At 30.3% G+C, this 25566-nt stretch overlaps 2 protein-coding genes across 6 annotated transcripts in view; both read right to left on the bottom strand.

Moving 5' to 3' along the window:
- The window catches only part of LOC123696165, a 71272-nt gene extending 63247 nt beyond the window's left edge, over nt 1-8025 (bottom strand). For all 3 annotated transcript variants that reach the window (XM_045642219.1, XM_045642221.1, XM_045642220.1), the window contains exon 1: nt 7777-8025. The gene's annotated coding sequence lies outside the window, so the exon portion shown is untranslated. The remainder of the gene's footprint in view (nt 1-7776) is intronic.
- A 3990-nt stretch (nt 8026-12015) lies between these two features.
- LOC123696420 (alpha-amylase 1-like) lies at nt 12016-25566 on the bottom strand. 3 transcript variants are annotated; one of them, XM_045642577.1, is made up of 10 exons: nt 25283-25566; nt 22934-23112; nt 20350-20501; nt 19341-19521; nt 18339-18454; nt 16934-17170; nt 15696-15966; nt 14297-14497; nt 12412-12573; nt 12016-12114 (listed from the first exon to the last, which is right to left on the bottom strand). In XM_045642577.1, the coding sequence occupies exons 1-10, from the start codon at nt 25284-25286 to the stop codon at nt 12103-12105; spliced, it is 1515 nt and encodes a 504-aa protein (XP_045498533.1). In that variant the 5' UTR covers nt 25287-25566; the 3' UTR covers nt 12016-12102. The 3 variants fall into 3 exon arrangements, with proteins under 3 accessions (XP_045498533.1, XP_045498535.1, XP_045498534.1); XM_045642579.1 differs by lacking the exon at nt 25283-25566 and adding an exon at nt 24632-24647; XM_045642578.1 differs by lacking the exon at nt 25283-25566 and adding an exon at nt 24086-24104.

The following is a 25566-nucleotide window of genomic DNA, read 5'->3' as shown; positions in this document are numbered from 1 at the left end:
TTTCAATGTACAGAATTGACCCTTCTACAGATTTATTATATGTATAGGTAGATATTAGATTCACTATATCTTGTGGCAAGCGTTAAAAAATGAGGCAAAAATAATAAAGGAATTAACCGGTTAATTTGGGTGTCAAAACCGTTTGTGCAGAAGTAACCGGTAACCTTAATCATTTGGGTTACTTATAAACAGTTCACTTGTTTAACCGGTAAATGAAGGAACGATATATTTACCGGTATATAATCTAAATTAACCGCTCTTTTCAAACCGGTTCCGAGCCCTGAATTTTGAATAAACACAAATCAGAGAAAACTTTCACCACAAATTGAAATCAAAACACATCATCGTATAGGATATTTTACAAACAAGTAACTACCCGATAGAGCGGTATGCACTAATAAACTAAATGCGCTAAATGGATAAGGGGTGGACACGCGATACCATACAATTCCTTAATCCCAGATTGAGTAACAAACGCTTAATCGTTGAAGCATAAACAGAATTACCGGGCTTCGGCCATCCATGTACCTATTAACAACTATTACTATGATTTACTTGCTACGTCAGAATCTATTTACTACGCTGACCCGAACTTCCTGTGCGGTACGGAAATTTGATATGGAACAGTTAGGAGTGATGGTTCAATATCTAAAATTTAGTTAAGGCTTTGTAGTGGACAATAGGATTCATTGTTTATCGATTTTATAAAACGTATCAATGACAATGTGCTCCGTGAAGTAGGTATTCTAACGTTGGTTTTCAGTAATAAAGTAAATCAATCGCCTAGAAATTTATAATTCCGTAGGTAGGTACTAGAGAAGTTTTAAAGCAAAATTTAATACCACTAAGAAACAAAAAATTATAAAGCACTTAAGCAAGTATGCGTTTTATGATAACGTTCATAAATTTTAAAGGTTTATAATAATTTAAATATATAATAAGGAACTATCACAGACCATAAATTGAATTAGAAAACGCAAATGTAGAGACCATGTATCACCTCTCGTGTCCTGATTAGTCACACTTTATTATAAACGTCGCATAATTCAAGCCCAATCTAACCTAACAGTGCAAATCAAATGTTCATAAAGGACTTAATTTGCAAATTCGAATGGCTAGTTACGCGTCCGATAACGAGGAAAACGACGTGTGCTTTTTGAAATGAAATACATTTTAACGGTTTTTAAACGCGATTTATTTATATTATTATTGGACCAGCGTGGCAGATGAGGGAGACTGAACATAATGCGCTGATGATGATGATGATGATGATGATGACGATGATGTCAAGCCACGTCCACACTGACCGAGCTGTTTCGCACAGCATTTGCTTCGCGAGGCTGTTCGCTCTGTGAAGACAGGTTGCATGGAAATATCAAGGAAGAATGTTAATGACCCGTTTCATATAACAAATCCTAGTGTAACAGAGTACTTGTACGATAGAAGGAACAGTAGGAAGTAAACGCAAAAAGTATCCAAAAACGTGTTGACATATAGGAAATATCACTCTTGTGAAGTTAAACAAATGCATGGTTTTCCAACGAATTGGTCACTTGCTTCGTCTAATTTTACATTTCTATGTTGAGTGGGAATATTCCTCTCGTTGACATTAAAATTTTCTGCCAAAGTCATTACATTATAATAGACCAATTGAAGGACAAATAATATAAAACAATACTTAGAATTTTTTTTTTTATTTAGAGCAATAACAGCAAGCAAGTATTGTGCCATATTACAAAAACTTGTCAATCCGTCTCATTACTCATCATCGTATTGATGTCAAGTTAATTATTATTTTATTTGCTTTTGCTCGCGTTTCAACGCGGGACCTATATTTTTCTACATGCGTGTCGATAAACATGATTGGCCAATTACAATACAGCAATTCGATTGTCATATGGAAAGTCTTCCTAAACGAAATTTGTTTTTACAAAAATAATCGTCCAATCATTTTATTCATGTTATCGATGCTTCCGGTTGAGTTGTTTTATTTAACAATTTGTTCATACGTTTTTAAGAAAATACATCATCGAAGAAGAACGTGCAGAGTTGAAGACAGATAAACAAAAAGTTTTCTCATTAATAATGATAATATTGAATTTGATATTTTTGGTTTAATGGCATTCAAATGCTTTATAAATATAGATTTATAAAGAATATGAAAAATTCGATCACGAGGCGGGACTCGAACCCATATCCTTTCGCGCCAAACCGGGGCGGATGCCTGACCAATTCAGCCACTCGTAACCCTATATATAATATTGATAATTTTTAGAGGAGAAATAGAAACAACACAGGAATAAACAAAAACATAAAACTTTACAATTTTATCTTAAAACTATTATTTGATATCAGTTATCACTACTAAGATGTTAATACTGATATTAAAGTACCTACCAATTCTTAATATTATTTAACAACCTCGTATATACTACACAAGAACTTAAAATCATCAACCCACGAAACTAAAACAAAGGTTTAGCCTACTACGTATATATAGTATATTCTATAGTATATACGTAGTATATTCTCTGTTAATAGTTTTAGGAAACTATCGATCCTCTAAACATTGGTTAGGATATAATAGCAGTTTCAATATTCAGCAAGCTTATCCTAACTTTGGCTACGTATTATCTACGACTTCTGAACTGTGTCCAGTAATGTTTATTTATTTATAGAACTACATGTCCAGCTGTTGCCAGTATATTCGCACTAAAAGACATTTTTTGTAGATCATTTTTAGTTGTATTTATAATAAATGTATTGCGTATTCTTTTCTCTTTATAAAACGCCCAATATTATGTCTATGATGGTATCGTCACGTTCGGAACAGTTAGTTTCAGTGGGAAAAAAACAGATGAACAAACTGAAATCGTAATAATTTTCTTTAACTCCAAAGGTTAGGTACATCTATACCAAATTTGTATTGTGTTGTTATAAATACTTATTTAATAATTAATTCTTATATATATACAAATGAATCCCAAAATGTGTTGGTAAGCGCATAACTTGAGAACGGCTGAACCGATTTCGATAATTCTTTTTTTATTATATTCCTTGAAGTACGAGGATGGTTCTTATGTAGAGAAAACGTAAATATGTACCACGGGCGAAGCCGGGGCGGACCGCTAGTATTAAATACATTTTTGTAAAAGTCATTTTTAAATCGTTCGATTAGAGAAAATTTCAGTGAAGATATTTATTTAAACTCAGTACATGTTTCATAAAATAAATACATAAATATATACAACCTATAAATATATACAACACACGACGATATCAAAACATTTTCAGTGTTACTTCATTACAATTTTCAGAAATAAATGTGGATTAAGAACTGACTCATCTATTTAAAAATTTATTCTATTCAATATACCCAGTATCTACTTAGAGACGGAAACTTTCAGAGGTCGATTTATATTCATTTTGTTGGAAAATAGTGAGGAAATGCAAATTATATGTTTTGCGTCCTTGCAATACGGGACAATGCCTGTCAATCGACGTTTGTCGCGTCTCTTGGTCGCGTCTCAACAACAATAGTGCTGCACTTACAATTTTTATTGAAAATTATTTGTAAAACAGAATTTTGTTTCTTTGTTTGATTTTGCAACATAGAAATGGTTAACGAAGGTTTAACTGGACTTTAATTCTCGTAATTTGTATAGCCATTTAACTGTCTCTAATTACATACATTTTTTACAAAATTTACGCTCATCTTAGACAATGTTTTAAAATTTAGGCCCTATACTTATAATAATAATTGTCTTTTTTACAATAATTATTTATTCACAGTTATATTTCAATTGTTAAACCCCAATAAAAATAGTTAAACGGTGCGAGATAGTGGATTCTACCTAGTGATTTAATATAAAACTGTTATTAAAATGCTATTTCGTTTAATAATTCAAGTTCAAGCGGAATTTATAATTAAAGTTCGAGTGGGTTTTCAAAAGAATTTGTCATTTACGCAAGTTTTTCAAGTTCCTGGCTCTTTTGATGTCTTTACTTATAAAATATTCCACATGATAGAGCTAAACTTAACGTAAATTCAAACGCAAATTTATTTATTTTTTTTGTAAACGCAAAATATTTATTAAACAAAGACGGGTCATAATGAACGACTTGTTATTTTCATATAGGTATCATTACAAACCCTTCAACATGAATGTTAGACCATACATGAGATAGACCATACAATAGTTATGAAATACCATACTTAGGGCTTATTTTTCAATCCCTGGTTAAAATTTATTCGTTGAATAACGTATTAAACTACCATTTCAAAAATGTATTCTAATTGTCTGTATTTGATAGTTTATAGGTGACATTTTAATATGTTCCTGTAGTACTTTATTGGACGGATAAATTTTAACCAAGGATTGTAAAATCGGCCCTAAATGGTATTTAAGGACAAACTCGTTGTAACCACCTTCCACGTGACCTAAAATTTCTAAAATAATAAAGAGAAAATATGTGTCACCAATTCAAATTAGAAATATATGTGAATAAAACTCAAAAAATGTGAATATGTAGGTATCTACTATATGATACGAAGAAATAATAAAGACGAGACAATGGAATGATCGTGAGCTTAAATCAACTAGTAATAGAATTTTAGTCAATCGGATTACCTTTGAATAAAATTATCGACGAGATATCTCGTAGATTGAATTGATATAATATTATAGCTCTATTCCATCTAATATTTATAAAAAAGTATTTCTAATCTATTGGCAACTTTACTAATACATGAATTTAAATTTTCCTGTTTTTATAAAAACCATTACAGAGGTTAGTTAGTCTAAATAATTATTATGATTAAATTGTAAAGAGGCAATAAACTTAAGACATATTAACTTCAAGCTAAATGAAACTTTGTATATTTTAGTAGAGCTAATTAATTATTTATTTTTATTGCCTTCAACTGAGAGGATTGTTACATTTTAATTGTCCCAAACATTGTAAGAGATAGTGTACAAAATTAAATACGGTATATTTAGTTTTATTTTAAGAATCGTCATAACATGGACATGAATATTAATATACTAGCTTCCACCCGCGACTCCGTCCGCGCGGAAAAATTAAGATTTATTTTTTTCTACGTATTTTTCCGGGATAAAAAGTATCCTATTTTATGCCCAGGATAATAAACTTACCAGGATAACGAACCGTTACTTTTCACGTGATGCCTGAACATACAGACAGACAGACAGACAGACAGACAAAAATTTTTTTAATCACATATTTAAGTTTGCTATCGATCCAGTAACACTATTATTCTATCTATGCTATTTATTTTTTCAATATTTTCAATGTACAGAATTGACCCTTCTACAGATTTATTATATGTATAGATTTTTAAGTTTATGAAGAAAATATTCATAGCTCGATGAAGGTAGACTAGATTTTATACCCGTGAAAGTACATAAATTTAACTAGTGTTTTGTCGTGACAAACTCTCATTTCTTTTTGGTTGTAAAGCTTGTCTATACAACCTATACAGTATTTAGCGTTTCAGTACATTGACGTAATTAATTTTCAAGGTCTTTGGCAGGCGTATGAAAATTACATAATTTATTACTTTTATTACCACGTTCGTCTTCCAATTACGTTTAATTTCTGTTATTTTGTTGTCATAAAACTTATCCTGATAGAGCAGTAAAAGAGAATAATTTTAAAGGTCGATTTCAATTATCTGTATGATTTTACTGTTCGTTTTGTGAGTCAAACTAAAAAATGAGCGCGGAATTAATAAGTAGCAACATAATGTATAAAAATCATCTCTTTAGTGTATGGAACATTTTCGTGTTAATATTCCCTGTCAACATAGCTTTATTTCCAAAGCAAGTATCAAAGTTAAGTATTCTAAAAGGTTCTTTGATAGACTGCACTATAATATTAAATCCCGTCTTGTTTGAATATGCATTAAACCCACTTGTGTTCGCGAAGCTTCTCCATTTCACGACTGCACTATTTTATAGTGAATAATTAAATTTTATTCGTTATTTAGAGAAACAACATTTTAAAGAAAACTTTCAGTAACTAGACGCAAATAAGTCTGTAAATTAATTAAATGTACACAAATTAGCGTATCTTATTTTTTTTTTGTTTTTATTAAACCTCAATGCAATTTATATTCAGTTAATACAAATCGTCTGAAAATAGTATATTTTCCATAAGTAGATACAAAATTTGAGTTTTCGCTCCTAAAGCCAAAAGTTCTGCATAATTTGATTTCCAATCTTTAAAGGATAATATGTTAGGTACATTTACACCCTTCACATATATGCATTATGCTCATAAAAATATACATAATGGTTACTATAATTAATCATTTTTGTACATAGAGGCGTTCTAAATTAGCTACAGTTATCTATATGTCACACCCTAGGTTTTAATGAATTTTTTTTCAAGAAACTCGCGGCTACTACATTTGCCATACACTTATCTTAATTAGACCTTGGCACAATTTCGCTTTTTTACATATTTCTTACAGTTTTATAATTTATAATTTAAAATTCAAACTACCTATCTATATTCGACAGAAAAAATTGCGCTCTAGTTCTAAAAAGATTATAAAATTCGTTATTCGTACCTTATAAACCTAATCTTTAACTGTAATTTTCCGAAATTTGGCTTTCAGGAAATTTTAAATAAAACATACCTACATATTGACAAAGCTTATAAACGGCAGAGGACTCTATTTCTTCTATAATATTATAACCAAATTTACAAATGATTAGACAGGATAGACGACATAGAGCTAGCCATCGCAGCATACGCACATAATATACAGATGCCACAGTAATTGTATAGAAGGGATATAATATTTATTTTGATCTTTTACAGCATTACTCTTGTATACACCTCTTGCAGTCTTAAAATAAAGATATACAACTGGTTAATTATAAGTCCAGAGCTTACTCTATTGTTTGAATAATCTTCTTTTTGCTCACAATAATTTATTTGTTTGAATTCATAATATTATAATGGAAGCATACAAAATATAAAATGATAAGGTGTGCTTTTGACAATTTTTTTTTTATTTGTTTATCATATTATAAAGTTTACTGATATGTTTTTTAGTGATGTTTCTTTCCTACGCAAACCTATTTCAGCTTCACTAGTGTGGGTCTTGATGGTCTTGGATAAGAAATAAAAGAATGCGCTACCTATATAATTCAAACAATAATTTATCTTTCTATCAACCAAATTTAAAATTACACGAATATCTGGCCAGCCGTTATTGCGTGAAAGATTTACACACCATCCACACGAATATTCTTGCTTTCACCTTTATAGAAGTCGTTTCAGTCTTATAAAATCTTTTACATGTATAACATCACATAATAGTAGATTAATAATGTTAATAGCGAGTTATTTTAATAAAATATATATCTACTTAATCTATTTTTAACTTCAGCCAGACGTATTGTACCTACCGTTGAAAGTTAAATATTCAATTTATTAGTAATAACATTTGTCAAAACATACGAACATGAAGGCAATTACTTAGCTAAGTAATTACATTCTGACATTTTTGTAATGACGACTCTACTCGCCTTATCATAGTTTATCATATTTGTACTTAAATACAATGTCGAACAGACACTATACCATTAATTCAGTTTTAACTTCGACGGGTATCAAAATTAGGGTAACTGAAATATTTCAAAAATAATTTAAATACTATGTAAACTTATTTAATTTTACATTATTAAAATTTGTAACAAAATTTCATAATGTTAAATATATAATAAACCTTTAATTACTTACCTGTCCAATGAATAAATTTCAGGACGCCAGCCCAACTATCTCCACTCGAGTACACTTCGAAAACTTATCAAGAATTAGTTCAAACTCACAAACACAATCTATTCTTCCATTAAAATCACTTAGAACTAATAAACATTATTCTATTGTCAATATCGAGTGGTTCAAAGGGAGGTTTGAGTAGGAAAAGCTAGATTAAACATCGATATTAAAAATTCACGGAGCCTCGAACGTCGTGACGCGTGCTCTATGTCGCGCATTCAGTCTTCAACTGAAGCTAATGGGCGGCTCCGTTGGGGTATATTCAAAGTTAACCCATAATAGCTTAGTTTTTATGATAGAAAATTGGAAAATTCACCCCGAGCAAACAGGTCAATTTAACACAGCGATGTATTATTATAGTTCTAATATAAGCCCATGTCTGATACAGTTTTACTGAATTTGTGAATTCAGAAGTGAACGACAATTATTTATTCATGCTTAAAAAAGTTTATTTTGTTACATTATTAGAGTAGGAAAAGAAAGTAGTTGTGGAGAAATATATTTCTTTATAGCTAGTGGGTGTAACAAAAATAGCTCTATTGTTTATGACATTTCATAACGAGGTTAGAAATGCTGTAACTTATTCATGGAAAGAAAACTTGTTCTAGTTATAGAATTTTAAATGGTCCTACCTACTCGCTCTACTCCTACAAAAAAATTACTCGCAAATTATATCGAATAAGGCGAATGTAATTAATAAACGAAAAAGCATTGTTTATGTTCATAAGCATAGATAATAATATCATGTATCCTGATTTCCAATAGCACCATTTCAAAATCTAATTACAAACAATAACTAATAATGAAAACCACAGATTTTCCTTTATTTTTAAATTTCAATATAAAAGAGTCTTCTAATAAGTAAGTAGGTAATTTGTAAATATAAATTGTATCGTTAATCAATCAATCTATGAAAAATTAGAGTTCAATGGAATCAATAAGTTCAATTATTCCTTAGTGCAGGAAAGCTCCCCGTATTGGGTCAAGGGGACATCTAATATTTAGATATGCTTTCCAACTAATTTTTAAACTACATTTCGTTTTGCTTTTATTATTTAACGCCTTTTTATGTTACTGGCCATTATATTGTAATGATTGTCTTGAGGACTAATAAAAATGTTCTGAAATAGAATAACAAGGCAGGATTTTTTATTTCCCCTAAGCTTTTTTTGTCTCTTACATGATAGGTACAATGTATGGACAACTTTGAAAGTTTACGCATTTTAAATTAAAATATCCTGTAGTCATTATAGAAGTATGTAAAATATGTGAAATATTAAACTTTTAAATTACGCAATTCAATTAATTACACAAACTGTAGAGATAATTATTCCTATATAAAAACTTTTAATCCTCTTGATAGAAGAGCCGCCTAATAACTCTATGAGTGTTTACTCATTTTTATGAATAACATATTATTGCCTATAACTTTAAAATATCAAATATAACTCTTTCCTATCATGAATATAAGTGAATCATCTGAAAAATAATACAAACTCACGAACAAACGAAGAAATATAGTGCGATATCCTATCCTTCTTATATTATTTATTATCTCATGTTTTATGTCTTCGACGGATAAACTAAATCTCTAGTAAATACCCTTAGAGTTCAATTTACATACATATCCATAATTGATTTCCATTTTATGCTAAATGGTATCCAATCAAAGCTAAAAATCCGATACAGTAACGATTTTATTGCTTGTTGAAGGGACACGTGTAGGCAGTTTTTAATTTTATTTTATCTACAGCGTTCAATGATTAATCCTTTCAAATCAAGGTTTAATGTTGAATTTTATTTATTCTGAACTGAAACTTCTGTTTGTCGAGAGTAAAATTTCGAGGTCGCGTCATGGGAATACCGTCACGGCATGGAGTAAAGCGACGATTTTGGTATGTTTGAATCTTGTAAAAGAAGTTTAACACGTGTGCTCGGCACTAATATTCTTTTTTTATAAATTCATGTCAACCAAAATATTATGCTAGACGCAAAATATGTATATAAAATATCGTCGTCATTTGTCGTTGAGACGTCCACTGCTGGACAAAGGCCTCCTTTAAATGTTTCTAGTAGAATAAAATATAAAACAAGAATAAGATCCCTGGCTTTACCTTTTTTTTCTTATTTTTAATGTACATAAAAGTAAAAAGTAACGAGTTTATTATTTTGAGCACGCACTTATACACGCACCTGTTTCAATGTGATAAAAATCTATACGGTTTCATCATCAATAAAAAAATGAATTAAAAAAATGATTTTTTAACTATTGTTACGATTCTCCTATTTTTATACCAATATAAAAATGGAATAAGGGATGCATATTTAAGACGTTTTACATAGGATTATGATGTTTTTTGTAAAAAAAACAAACACAATAGATAGCTGATAGAACCTTGTTTTTGCACTTTCAGACGAAGGTCGAACAAAAATGTTCCAAGTCAATCAACACCTTTATTTTTAGATAGAGCTCTTAGCAGTCTATAAACTAAAGTTTATAAACTGTAAGGAGTTTACGTAATTCTGTTTATAACTTGTCCAATTTACTGCTTGATATTGACGGGTATATTTCATTACGATTTATTACCTCTACCGAGCGAATTGTTTAAATAACATCAATTGTAGAATTAGACTTTACAATTAAATGAATGAATTCCATAGAAAGCTAAATAACATCTTGTAATTTAGATTTCTATGAATATTTCTAAGAACCCAACAAAGATCCTGACTTTCACAACATAAGGAAAAGTAACGGTGTAGCAATGTAGTGTGGCAATATAATAAATCTTGATTTATTTTTTACTTAGAAATAAAAATATTTTTTGATACATACGCTTTTATTAGATTCATTTTGCAATGCCTTACTAATAACATTTATAATTGCTAGACTAGATTTAGCTAAGATAGGGATATAAACTACAAAGAAAGTGGTTTAAACCTTTTGAAAAACATGTGATAGGTCATTCAACTATAACATAATGTAAGGTCAACATTACATTCTGTACATAACTATAGTTGCTCATCAAATTATTGTCTTGTCGGGTATTTTACATTTTATTTTTGTTTGGTCTATAGTACCTATACTCTATACATTCTTAAAAAATATATTATGTATGTTTCTCAGAAAATTCCAAGGTATGACTTGTCCCATTGAACCCTGATTTCAACTTTTTCGTCAGGTTAGAAATTATATTATGAAAATTATTTATGAAATATTATTATTATTAAATTATAAACTTTTAAAAATTGTTACAATTTAATTAACCTAATTGCATTATAAGAAAATTTATATCACTACTTGACAATTAACGCAGTTAAACCGTAGTAACTATTCATTAATCTATGATGAAACTCAAAAATTCGTCTCTACACGATGCGAGATTTTTTAACGTAAAACTTACGTAAAGATAATGACTTACTAAATAAATGAATAAATACTATATATAGATATGAATTTATTTATAACTTGGTCCATAAAACAAATATTTTGTTCATTTCAAGGCATTATTGATATCTCAAAATTGTGGAAAAGTGAATGAACAAAATAAAAATCGTTTATTTACATTAATGGCACGAAAAGTTCCGTTTCCAAATTTTTATTAGCTAATTGGATTGGACTTCAAGTCGACTCAGAATTCTTACTTCAATCAAAATTCGAAGAAAGTGCCCAAATTGGTTCGTTAATAAAAAGGCCGAGTAAATTAAATAAATCCACTTTTCCCGGACATATTTTTTACTAGCTGCTTCCCGCGGTTTCACCCCCGTGACTCCAGTCTTGTTGGCCGTAGCGTGATGATATATAGCCTATAGCCTTCCTCGATGAATTGGCTATCTGACACCGAAAGAATTTTTCGAATCGGACCAGTAGTTCCTGAGATTAGCGCGTTCAAACAAACAAAGACTTCAGCTTTATATAATATTAGCATAGATATAGATTTAATACGTTATCAATATTCAGTCTCTGATTTTTAATTTCATTTAAAGTTTTAATGAGGTCTTATCTTATTATTGACTTTGATATCTAAGTCTTTTAAGATACGTGCCAGATTACAGCATTAATTAATCTGTAATCTGTAAGCTAGTTAACATTATAAAATTCATAAAAATTTGATTATTTTTATTGAGCGAATGATATGCCTTGATATTTTAATAATTGTCCTATTTTGCAGGACTTCAAATTTAAGAATAAAACTCAGGAAATTTGTATCACAAATTTATTTTCTTTTTACATAAAAACACTTTTATCACTTCTCAGGCTCTCAGCAATCTTCATTACGCGTGTCAACCTTACAGTCTTGACTGAAACAAAAAAAAAGATGAATTAGTTTCATTGTTACAATGTTTTATATGAAAATGCAACACTCAACTCAATCAAACTTTTGATATTGGACGTAGGTACATTAATATATATCATTATCATTCTTATAAAATAAAACAGAAAATTTAAAAACATAACATAATATTATTAGTTTCTATTTAATATGAAATTCTTATTAACTGTAGGTAATTCGGACCTCTTTAGGGTACTTTTAAACATCTCCAACATTCAAAATATCTACTATTTTATAAATATTAATTATTATTAACTCAATTTACCTCATTGCCACGGTGGATAGCCAGAACCATGTCTTGTTCGTTAGCACCGATGTGAATTTGGGCGCGTCCATTGCCGTCGACCGTGATAGTTTTACCGGTGCAACCGTTGTTAACCTTTGCTCCTGAGATCACGTCGCAGTATCTACCGGCTGGCAGGCAAGTCTGAAACAAAATATAGTTTTTTAATTATTGAGCTATAAAAAAAATGTGTGCGTGTACTGATGTAGACACGTAAGAAGTGATGACCGTATTTTTCAAAAAATAATTTACTGTATGCAACTTTACAGAAATACGTCTAATCACGCGTGGTAGGGATAAGAAAAAGATGGCGCGTAACGGAAAAATGTCATGCGTAACGAAAAATTGTTACACTAATTAAGTAATTTTTTTCCAACCCCGATAAAGGAGATTCACTTTAAAAAGTAATATTAAAGTGTTGAATTAAAGACATCTTCTTCCTAAGGTTTAGGCAGAGAGGTGGTAGTAAAAATATAGGAACATAGAGCAGGATCTTATTTCGTAAACTGTAAATCAATATGTATAACAAGTTATAATGAAACGATATAATACATATTATGTCCTATAGCTGCTAATATTATAAATGCGAAAGTTTGTGAGGATGTGTGTGTATTTGTTACTCTTTCACGCAAATACTACTGGAGCGATTACAATGAAATTAAGCACACATATATAGGGGAACCTGGATTAACACATAGGATAAAATGAAATCCCACGGGAACGGTAACTATGCGGGTTTTTCTTTGAAAAAGCGGCGAAAATCGAGTTTACTTATAAAGTAATGTAACGTTTTACTTAACATTATATATTATTTATTTCAGATTTTGTATAAGTCACTTCAATACATTTATATTGAATTGAAAAATTCGTCAACACTTATTCGATCGGGAAAATCTAGTGAATTTTCGCGCGTTGAGTTTCACGAGCGATTCAATTCAACTACTCTACAAATCTAAGCGGACAATGCTGAAATTCCATTTCATTTTCAAATAAAAGTTACCAAAAGCAAAATGTAAACGTCATGATGATGAATGCTCTGGTCTTCATCAGTGGAGGACTATAATATACAGTATGATAGAGGAGTTAATACAATCATAATTATCTCGTAATAACTCACGAAAAAAATCAAGATCTACTTATTCGGAAATTTTATTATGTTTATTTATTTATTTTTGGTAATCCGACAGCTTTACGTGTAATAAGATGTTTACCCTAATCTTGCTCTGTCTCCTCACTTTACTAACGAATAATGTAGTTTACTTTTATTAAATAATTTGACATCAACAAGGTGAAAACCCATGGTATACATTATTATGATGTGACCTTTTCTTGGTCAAGTCTTTATATCATTCCTTGTATAACGAATATAATAATTATTTTTTCAAAATCTCACCCACAATAAGGAGCTACGAAAAATCCTGTAGACGTTTCCATTTGCAAACTAGTGCGGAATAAGAGCATAAAATTCCTTTTTCCTAAGACTTGTCCCTAACGTAAACCGCTGAGACGAATAGAATAATACAATTGCGTTTCATTTCTACCTCGTGGGGTATTATTTTACTCTCCTCGATATTTATTTAGTAAAAGTTATATCATTTATGTTGTGACCTTTTAAGAAATACGAGTTTTATGGTACTTGATTTAACAGATTACACATGACATAAATTAATTGTATTTAGATGGAACTTAATTGTACTTTTTTTAAAGGTAATATTTAAAAAATTGTAGAGATAGATTGGACTGTTGTTAATATTAAAAAACATATGATATTGAAGTATTGAACACACTATTAATCATTAAATTATAGTTTTTGTGTCTATGTTGTCTTCCCTAAAACGCCAAATTATGTATTATTTTATTAACAAACCTGCAAGCTCTGGTTCAAGTCGCGGTTCTCGTTGTTAAACGCGACGAAACCTTGTCCACCACGGCAGAAGGCAATCTGGTTGTTTCCATTATCCCACCAGTTGGAGAGCCCAGTGTTGCCGGCTACGTTCCTGAATGCTACCATCTGGTAGATCTGTCTCCAGCGATGTTCGCACACCCAGCCGTTGCCGCAGCTGTTATCCTGTAAGAAAGAATAAATATATACTTTATTGCATATATCCTGCAAATTTTGATACAATAAATAGATAGGTCATGTTCAAGTGCACACAAAATTTACATAGAAACACAGAAAGAACATAAAATATATAAACTAAACAACACATGAAATTATAGTATTCCGATCCTTGATAAGTGTGCAAAGTTTGATTAAAATCTGTCCATTTAAAGGGAGTCAAATTCGAGTGTAAGAGTTGGTTGCATACAAACATGTAGGTGCAAATGTCTGATAGAATAGGATATCTTACGGGTACTGCGAAAGACTGCATTATTTTTGTACAAATATTATTACAAAGCTACGTATTTTAAAATTTATTTCCTACTTAAAAAGCTGTTTAGATATATTATATTAATTAATTCAATTTTATTTTATGAATGGCAGTGCTGCGTTGCCTTATATTATTTTTGTATCGTAAGCAGACGGTAACTCCCGGTGTCAGTCCTGTGTCTGACACCTACGTCACAGGTCTCATTATATGCCTCTATTCTCATATTAATAACAATATTGAATAGAAATAATCTCTTTGATAACTATAATATAACGATCTAAATTTAATATGAATCATAAATTATTTATGTAGGTATTATATTTATTAAATCGAACGACTATGATGTATTATAATTTATAGCTAATCTGATTCTGGAAATTAATGTGAAAAGAAGTTTCGGGGAAAAGATATTTCTAGAACCTAGAAACCGTTTGTATTTGTCATCAAAGTATCGCGTTAATATCATTGTATTTTTTGTGAAGCGTTATATTGTTGCCTTTACCAAGAACTTGAGTAAACAAGCTATTAACAAGATGTTTATTTAAAGGCGAACTAAAGTGCTTTTGTTCGGTTTTTTCTTGTACACTAACAAGATTATTAACTGGCAATACACTTACCAAAAATAACTCTACTTGTTATATTATTATTTTTATAGTGTATACTTTTAGATACAGTTTATTTATTTAGACAAAGTACATCACGTAACTTAAAAAATTTTTTATTGCTTGATGTTAAAATGTTTTTCTATGTATATTTATATAATTTCAACACATAATTGTTTAATTTATGTTCCTTACAAACTATTAATCACATTGTACAAAAATTCTATGCCTATTTCATTACACACACAACTATGTGTATACAGAAATTTAAACAGATATTGAAAATACTTACAGAGTTGATGGTCGGCGAACGAATGTTTCCATTAGAATCCATTGGAGGTCCTGCTTCTGTGTCCGTAAAGTGGAAGCTGCTCATTAGCTGAGCGACACCATAAGGATGCGCCAACATGAAGGCAATCGCTCCCTTGTATTGCTTCGGGGTCTTGTGGGTAAGAATGTCACCACCAGCACCGTGACCACGTTGGTTGTCGTGGTTGTCAATGAAGGCGAGGGCATCGTTGGATGCTAAGAGCGACCAGCTTGGACCCCAGTTAGATAGCCATCTGAAATTTCAGGTTTTGTTAAGCTTGCTATGTACAGAAGTAGGTTAAAAGATGACTCAATCAATGTGAGCACAGGGGACTGACTATAACTTAAGACTAGTCTCCTACAGCTTACTTAGGTACTATTTATATTTTTAGTAGATAAATTATCATGAGAAAGCAGTGATTTTGCCGTTTAAAGACATGAAGACTATTTTGTTATGTTACATGATAAAAGTATAATGTATAAATTTTTGAATAATAATAACCTGTACTTCAAAGGCCTACACGAATGTATCACGAACATCTACGTAATAACTCTCCAGACATTTTAAAAACAGTTGTTATAAAATTGTGCTTCAAATACATATACTAAGCATATACTACACAAATAATATTAGTGGAGTATGTTATAAAGTAATACAATAATATTAACCACAGAGTTTTATTTATATTGTAAATTGAAAACAATTTATAAATAGAATGAAAACAATTGAAGGATTGGAATCTTTTGTTTCTATCTAATTGTATTTATTCTAAAAGTGTAAAGAAAGGGAATTGCTTTTGAGTATAATATTAATAAATCTATTAATAACACTCGGAAACATTGAATTCAGAGAAAACACAGACTCATTTGTAAGACTGAATTGAAAAATTGGATTTAATATCTTAAACTACAATGCTCTACGATTTTTCATTAGTTCTTCTATGTAACGATAATAAAATGGGAGTAAATCTACTTTTCTGTAATACGACATTTCACTGACCATTTTAAACAAATGTCATCAAACAGGGTCATTTTAAAAATTGTCCAACTTTTAAACTACCGTTCCCTACCTACTACGATTCTTATAAAGTTCATCCATTTAACAATTATCAAATCAATAATGCATGTCATTGAAAACTACAAAATTCCACTGTCAGTTCCCAAATCAAAACTGAAACTTATTCCTTAATATTTTTGTTTATTATAAAAGCAAAAACATACCTAAGTTGATTATGTCCCCTGAAAGCTCTGCTCAGTTCCATGCCGAATCTGAATTCAGTGACCGCCGCTAGGGGAGTGTACTCATTCCTGCTAATAGCTTCTCCGCCAAGATCAATTACTTCTTGGAAGATGTACGGGCGGGCTCCCTGGGGGAAGCCGTGGCTGGGGTTCAGGTTGTGTAGCCTGTCGTAGATGACGCGCAGGTCTCCGGGCCACATGTGTTTGGCTGCGTCGATTCTGCAGGAATAGGGAAGTTTTGGTAAAATTGTTGTAAAGTATAAAAAAGTTTATCGTTAATAATTATGATACTATTCAAGAACATCTTATAATGATGTGAAAAAATATCGGAACATGTAAAATTATTACAATGATGTGAAAAAAGTTTTATGTATTAGTATAAAGAAAAGCACATTATTTTTTTCCTATCCGCAACGTAAATATCTAAAACTTTTTAAATCCTCTCATATAAAATACTCATAAATCAGACAAATATAAACGAAAAGAATTAAAATTGAATGCTCTTTGCGGGAATTATTTCTAGGTATATTTTTTTTATCATGCACACAACTAGACACACTACGAACATTATTAATCTGAAATATATTTTATTTATAAATCTTTGTTGTTCTTGTGTGATTCTCTGTACGCAGTGTAATTAATTAGGGAATAACAAATTATAGGCTATAATATTTAAGTACCTATTTCGCCATTAAAGTAGCTATATAAATAATTTTATTGCACCATAATAAATCACAATAGGATCAGTATAAATAATTTTATTGCATCAGAATAAATAGCTCCAACACACCCGCCAATTATTAATAACAATCGACCGCTCATGTAACTGAACTATTTACGTCGCCTCTAGGCGTTAAAATGAAACGAAAATACTGCAGATTTAAAAGGTAAAATGTTTCATATAACAGTATGGGAAACAAAAAACAATAATAGTTGTTGTTGATTTCGTTTCAGCAATATTGAGTTAAAATTTTTAGTGAAAATTTTTTGTAATGGCCAATTTGATTCAACGATTTTTATCGAGAGATAACACTCACTTTTCAGGAGAAATCTAAACAAAAAACAAAATCTAAACTGTCGCTATTAAAACGACTTTGAGGTTCTTAATAAGGACTGAATATCTCATCTTATTGTAAATACTAAGATAATTAAAACATTTTTGTTCCAGATCATGCAAAGAGGTCGACCAGATCAAGATATCGAAGTATATAACAACTCAATTCATTTAAATGATATAATTTATGACGTTTAAACTGTTATACCATTCATTTTAATAATTCCTTTGGTAATCCAAATTACCTAACACATTGGATTGTCAATCTCAATTTCATAATACATTGTGGTCTACAAATAAAGCTCTAGTTCCATAAAACAGTATAGTTCTTACCTGAAACCAGCAACACCCATATCAATAAGACGGTTCATGAAACCGACAATCTGTCCCCGCACATATTCAGATCCTTGGTTCAAGTCCTTGAGACCAGACAGCTCGCAGTTACGTACCTTTAAATAATTAATTGATACTTAAAACTTCCATTAAATGATTAGAATTGTAGGATCTAGTTTTAGACTAGGGATCTTCTCAATTGTGGTATGGGTAATAGATTCAGTTCATGCGGACAAGAAGGTCAACTAGATGTCCCAAAAAGTTTAAATATTAAATGTATGGATTTGTAATTACCTACTTAATATTATGATACTCATTTTAAATAGATACGTCAGTAGATAACAATTGTACCTATGTGTTACAAATTGAATACGTGTGGTATTATGTATAATTTTATTAACAAATAGGGTCACCAAGCGAACAAACTATAGTATTCAGAAAAATGTAATTACTGAAGGTTGCATGCAATTATCAAACCGCGGAGTAATTACTGAGTCTCTCCACTCAGGTCATCTTTTTTTTTGCTAGGTAGAAAGAAACTTCTGGAAAATTCTTCATTTTAATGAGACACAATTTTCATTAATATTTAAATTAATTTTTTATATGCTTTATAATGCTGTTGAACCACTGATTATCCAGTTTCTACACAAAACTTTTCAATTGTATTAATATACAACATTCCTCCGAAAAATAAAACTTTTCATAATATGTTCTTGTTTTATTGTCCAGCAAACTACAAATATTTACAATGCCATCAATAAAAGAGTAGATTATACGCACCTACGACTTTATATTTCATAGTCATAATTGAAATCCTTTTTTTTAATTTCATATCCATACCGTCCTTACAACTGATATTATAAATGTAAAAGTTTGTTTGTTTGCATCCCTATCACATTGCAACAGAGCCATTTTATGATATTATGTTTGTGTTTAAAGATAGATCCTATCTATCTTCAAAAAAAATCCTGAGGGAAAGCTAACTCTATCATATGAACTTACTCTATCAGCACAGCAGGCGTAGTCATTTCCACCGATGACGCAGTGAGGCCAGTTGAAGTCGTTCCTGCCGTACGGCACACCAGGGTAATGCCAGTTGCCGAAGTTAGCAGTACTACCACCGGTACCAACGTTCTCGTTCCACGTTCCTGTCATGTGGTTGATGATGGCGTCTACGTAAATCCTGTTGGTATTATTATTATTAGATACAATTGATTCAGCGATTTATAGCTATAACACAATACAATAACAGAGAAGGAATATATTTTAGATTAAGAAGTACATGTAATACATGATCACTTAAGAAGTAATACATGGTAATTGGTAACCCAGGCCCCCGAGTCGAAGCTATGCGTCTTGAATAAGTTTAAACAAAACTTGTTTCGTGTGCGAATTTGATTCTACGGCACGTTTTGTTTTTCTAAGAAAAAATATGTAAGTTGCGTTCATGTTAAACAGTGTTAAATTTATTAATTTAATTATAATCAATAATAATCATAATTAATTCACCTCTAGCGAGAAATTCATAATAATCGGCTCAGAGTTCAGACTGATCTGCGTAATCCGATAATAATAATCAGTGATCAATGATCATATAGTTTTGAATATAACATTTCTAAATTGTATTTTACAGGAAGTTAAATTTATCGTATGAGCCCCACGATGACAGACGTTAGCAAAAATAGCTTTTAAATTTCCACACGACCTACTTTTCCCTGTGTTACTTTATTAAAAACTGGACGATACCGATCTTACCAATTAGCCCAGAAGTATAAATAGCGAGAGGCAATTTGGGAGAGAATTTATTCAATGAAACACTTTTTTCGTTGTACTAATGTTTAGCTTTGCAGACGCATTAAGCATTCTGTTAATTATTAACTGTGTGCCTAATGTGTCTTCACATAGCAGTTATAGTTTCTTATTTTCAAAGTTATATGTAATATACAGTAAAAATTATTACTTTTTCAGACGTCTTAACTTTAGGAAGACCTTTAACTGTGTTGCTCCTTACCTAACACCGGCGTTATTACAGCGACGGACCATGTTTATGAATTGTTGCTCATTGCCAGACCGTGTGACCAGACGGTATGAAATGGGCTGGTAGCGTTCCCACCATGGGCGGTTCCTAGACCAAATCACCAAGTTTTCATTTGGGGGAGAGATCTGTGAATAATAAATTAAATTAACTGTGGCAATTGTTTTTTGTTATAAAATTTAACAAAAGTAGGCACACAAATCAAGTATTATAGAGTATGGATAGGTAAAAACATAAACTTTTAATGTTTTAAATTAGTTACGACAATCTTATCTAAATTATTTTTTTCGATTTTAAAATAATTTATATTAATATGATCTCTGGCTCATTGGATTTGGATAAAAAAAATGTTTTGCACCCAGGTGGAACCATATTGTAACAATATCTATTATGTAAAAGACGAATAAAGTAAATACTTATACAAAAGTACTCCAAAATAAGGCGATTATTCTCTAATCAAATGACCTTATCGATACTAAGAAAATCGAATAAAAATCTATGTCTGTAGTATTTCACCCACAAAATCAGATTAACAGATATAATTTGGAACTTCGAGATAAATTAGGGACAGTGACATATTAATGTGGAAAACTCATTAGACACTTTTATTGGAGTTTTATTTACTCTTACTTTTAATTATAAACATGTATCTATTCTAAATAATAATGAATAACAATATGTAAAAATTATGAATTCTTTTTCTGGCTGTGTACAATACGATGTAAAAATACAATAAAAAGAGATCTATCTATATGCAAATCTATTTTCAAATCTATTCAAACGCCGTAAAGCCAATACACACTGACCCTCACAAAAAAATCAATCGCTACCATAACATTGTTAATACAAGTAAAAAATATCTCATCATATTTCCATGGAAAATATACCAAACATTACAAGACGAAACGACGTACGTATAACACTAATTAATAGTTAAATTCTATTCGTAATTTGAAGAACTTGAGTCGGTGTTAAGCTTAAGAAATACGGTTGAATAATTAATTGACTTAAGAAGATTTCGGCTTGAGATTAATTCACGCCGTAAACAATAAACTTTTCTCGCTAAACAAACATTACCTATAAAACAAGTTCTTATTTTGAATTTGATAAACTCAAATATTAATCAACTGTAATGATCGATCGGTCTTTTAAATTATACTTATTTAACAAGATATACAAGTTCACGTATTTCTTAATTGAATATTCATTGCTCTACCTAGAGAAAATAAGTATTTTTCCACGTCATTTTTGTGAAACTAGGTATATTTAGTTCGTTAAAAAAATAAATACTCAATAAATAATTTACGTAGGACTTTACCAAGTGACAAGTTCAGATATTCATATATATACAAGTGATAACTGCGTTAAAAACAACCGACTTCAAACTTGCGCTTGCAACATTTACAAATACAGACAAAAATGCTCATAAAATAAAAACTATTAGGCCTATCCGAATAAAATTTTTATAGGACCATTTCAATACCATCTCGCATCGAACAAAAAAAGAATCACGTAAATCCGTTCAGAAACCTCGGAGTAATCGGTGTACATACATTAAAAAAAAACATACCGGCCGAATTGATAACCTCCTCCTTTTTTTGAAGTCGGTTAATAAATACAACCTATATTGCATAAACTTTTCTCATACCAGTCTTTAGTTACTCATTATAAGTAGGAAAATATATCTTTGATTGCCCGTCGTATTAAATTTCTAAACAAAGATGACGTTCAAACAGAGGGAAAGCTTTAGATTACCCGCGAAATAAGATTATGTTACGTGGGCATAATATTATAGTACTATAGTTATAATAATGTTAAATGCATTTCATATAAATTATTTTTATGAGAATTTCTTTCGAAAATTGTGATAGATAGTAGGTAATGTGTTAAAGCCACCCGTGAAAATAATTTCAGATTTTGATTGTTTATTAAACATTTTTTAACTTATCTAATCTCCAAAATGTAGGGAAACGAAAAGTACTTACTAATTTATATCGCGTCAAATTATCTAGATAGTACAAATTATTGATAAATAATAAATATGCGGATGTGTCTAAATAAAGATTCGAAATGGCTGATAGAGTGGACTATACTAAATAATTTATGTACCAATTAGCAGATATCGGAGATGATTATAATATTTTAGAAGAAAGGAATGAAAGGAGATTGGTATTACTAACAATGTAAAATTAACTTGAAAATTGTTTTAAATTATTTACAATTATTATTCTACATATTTTTAGATTTATTTCGATTTGGATATCAGATTATTTTGGTATTTTAAGGTATACCAATTCACTTAAAGCGTAACTCGTGTTATATTTGCTAACTTAATTCTTAATCAATTCAAATCAAACTAAGTACCTACTTCAGTAATTTCCTAAAAAAATAATAATAAATGAACATGCAACTGCAGATTTGTAGCGCTTTTCTCCATTCGTAGCACATTATTTTTATAGATACCACCGAAAATTTTCAACAAGGGAACAAAATTACAAAATTGACTTAAAATAGTTACAAATTAGAACAAAAAATAACACATTTACAAATTAGGACAAACCTGGATACCACCGAAGCCGCGTGGACCGAGGAACCTCTCGCACTCAGCAGCAATGTCGTCCCACTTCCACTCGAAGAGGTGGACCATGGTCGTCCTGCCAGATGCAAAGTGCGGGTTCTTGTATGCCAGCACCGCTGTCGCGGCAGAGAGCAGGAGGATGTAGCGAAACATCCTGGCAACTGGAAGAAAAAATAAATGAGAAAAAGTTTTAAAGGGTTAGGTATATTTTAGACGACTCTACTTGTATTATAAACGATAGTAATTGACAAAAAATGTTAAAACGTTGCATTTAGACGACTCTACGTCTTGTAAATTATTATACATAATAATATGGTATAAACTATAAAGTATAAAGTAGAAATATTGTAAAAATGATCCTTTATCAGATCCTCTCTCTTGTTTGTGTTTTTTTTTTGCTAGAACCGTGGAATTGAAACTTGGAGTAAATACCTAAATTTAAAATAAATTCTTGAATTCAGAGGATGGTATCTCATGAATACAAGTCTAAAGAATGGTTAGTTAAAGTTCATGCAGTTCTATAATGATGTTGATGGCTGACTTTGCAAACTTTCTTTCCATATATATAAGTAGATATTATTCGAAATAATAAATGAAGGAGGAATAAAAAAAAAAACAAATCAAGGTTAATAAAACATTAATAAATAGTTAAGGCTTTCATAAAATAGTAAGAGCTTTTGAACGTAGTGTAATATTAAAGTTTACGTTTTATGACCTCGTTAAAAGAGTATTTTATATTTTCAGTAGGTATGTTAATAAGCAATTCTTATTTATGCAAACGTAAAGCGATAAATTTTAATCGTATTCCGATTTATAATGAAATAAATATATCAACAAATAAATTATACATTCCTACCCTCTAGAGTCTAGGTGGATTGATTTGTAAGCCATTACATGCGGTACCTACGTTTGGCACGCAACGTATATATTTATATTTGTACATTTAAGAAAAAAGCAATTAAACAATTCAAAATTTTATTTTGACTTTCGTTAAAAACATACTCTTTAAGACCAATGTCATAAAATTTCATCCGGTAGTAAATGTTTCACACCAAAGATAAAGAAGAAGAAGAAAATATTCACAGAAGCAGAGAATAAGACGTAATAAAGATAAATAAAAAATGTAAATCTTACCTTTACACTACCCTACGTGTTTTTAAAATAATTAAGAATTATCTGAGGCCTCCTGCTGAGATATTCCTTATATAGTCAATGTATCGAATTAATCTGTTTACGATAATTAAAAAGATAATATACTGTATTATCTTTGCAGCGTATAATCCGACATATTTGATTAACTACCCTATAAACAACAATAATGCTAGCAAATCAGAGGTCAATGAATCATAATACCATTTTTTGGGTTAAACTATTAAACCTATATACATAATGTAGCTTTCTTGGGTTTATTACATTTCTTAGTGTTTCCCTCAATTAAATTAATAAAATAATCAGGTTGACATACTCATAAAAGATTGAACATGAGACTTTTCCGAATATGTATAATGTGTACTTACTTAAAGAAAAATATGATAGGTATTTAAAAAAATGAGCTTTGTTTTAGTAGATAAATATAATTGAATCATCATTGATAATATTATAATAATACCTTACAAGTATACTGCAAAAAGGATTAATTTTCAATACAGAGAAAATTGTGAGATTAAACTAAATACCTACTGTTAACGTCACTGATTATAAATAAATAATTAACACTTTTATCCCATTACATAATATTTTATTGCAAAAACATCAGATTGGAGGGCACTCAACAACAATCAACAAATCAATAATAAAAACAAGTTATATATTATAGCTTAAATTTATTATACGTTTGGAAGATAGCTGATGTGTTATTACTTATTAGGTTCAATTAAAATATATACCAACTTACAAACTTATGTGCGTCTATGTCTACACTAATATTATAAAGAGGAAAACTTTGTTTGTTTGTTTGTTTGTTTGATTGTAATGAATAGGCTCATAAACTACTGGACCGATTTTAAAAATTATTTCACCATTCGAAAGCTACATTATCCACGAGTAACATAGGCTAGGTTTTATCCCGGAAATCCCACGGGAACGGGAACTATGCGGGTTTTTCTTTGAAAACGCGGGCGAAGCCGCAGGCGGAAAGCTAGTAATTTATATAATCGTACATAATATTATAATATGCAACGCAACTGCAGGATAGGTACTTATTTATAGCCACATAGTTTACACAGTACAAAATATAAGAAAGTATATACAGAAATACAAAAGATCTAGCTATCATTATCTAATATAGCTTTCTCTATTTTACATAATTGTATAGAAAAATGACATACTTACCCATTTTATACTATGTCACTCGGTACTTGCATAAGGAACTATTCATAACAACTCCATTATCGCAGCTGTTGTATATACTTACAGCTATATTTTGTGACTCAATACAAGTCTATCCGTAAACAATAATTATAGAATATCAAAACACGTTAATATTGCACGAAGTACATACTATTATGGCTACTTGCTGGAGTTTACTTCAGCTAATTGCGTATATATCTTTACAATTGAAATTTGCAAGGCATAACTATCTTTTGAACTTAAGTACAAAGCATTGTTCGTCACGA

This window comes from Colias croceus, chromosome 12, assembly GCF_905220415.1.
Source record: "Colias croceus chromosome 12, ilColCroc2.1".
Classification (NCBI taxonomy): domain Eukaryota; kingdom Metazoa; phylum Arthropoda; class Insecta; order Lepidoptera; family Pieridae; genus Colias; species Colias croceus.
This window is presented reverse-complemented; position numbering and strand designations above follow the sequence as displayed.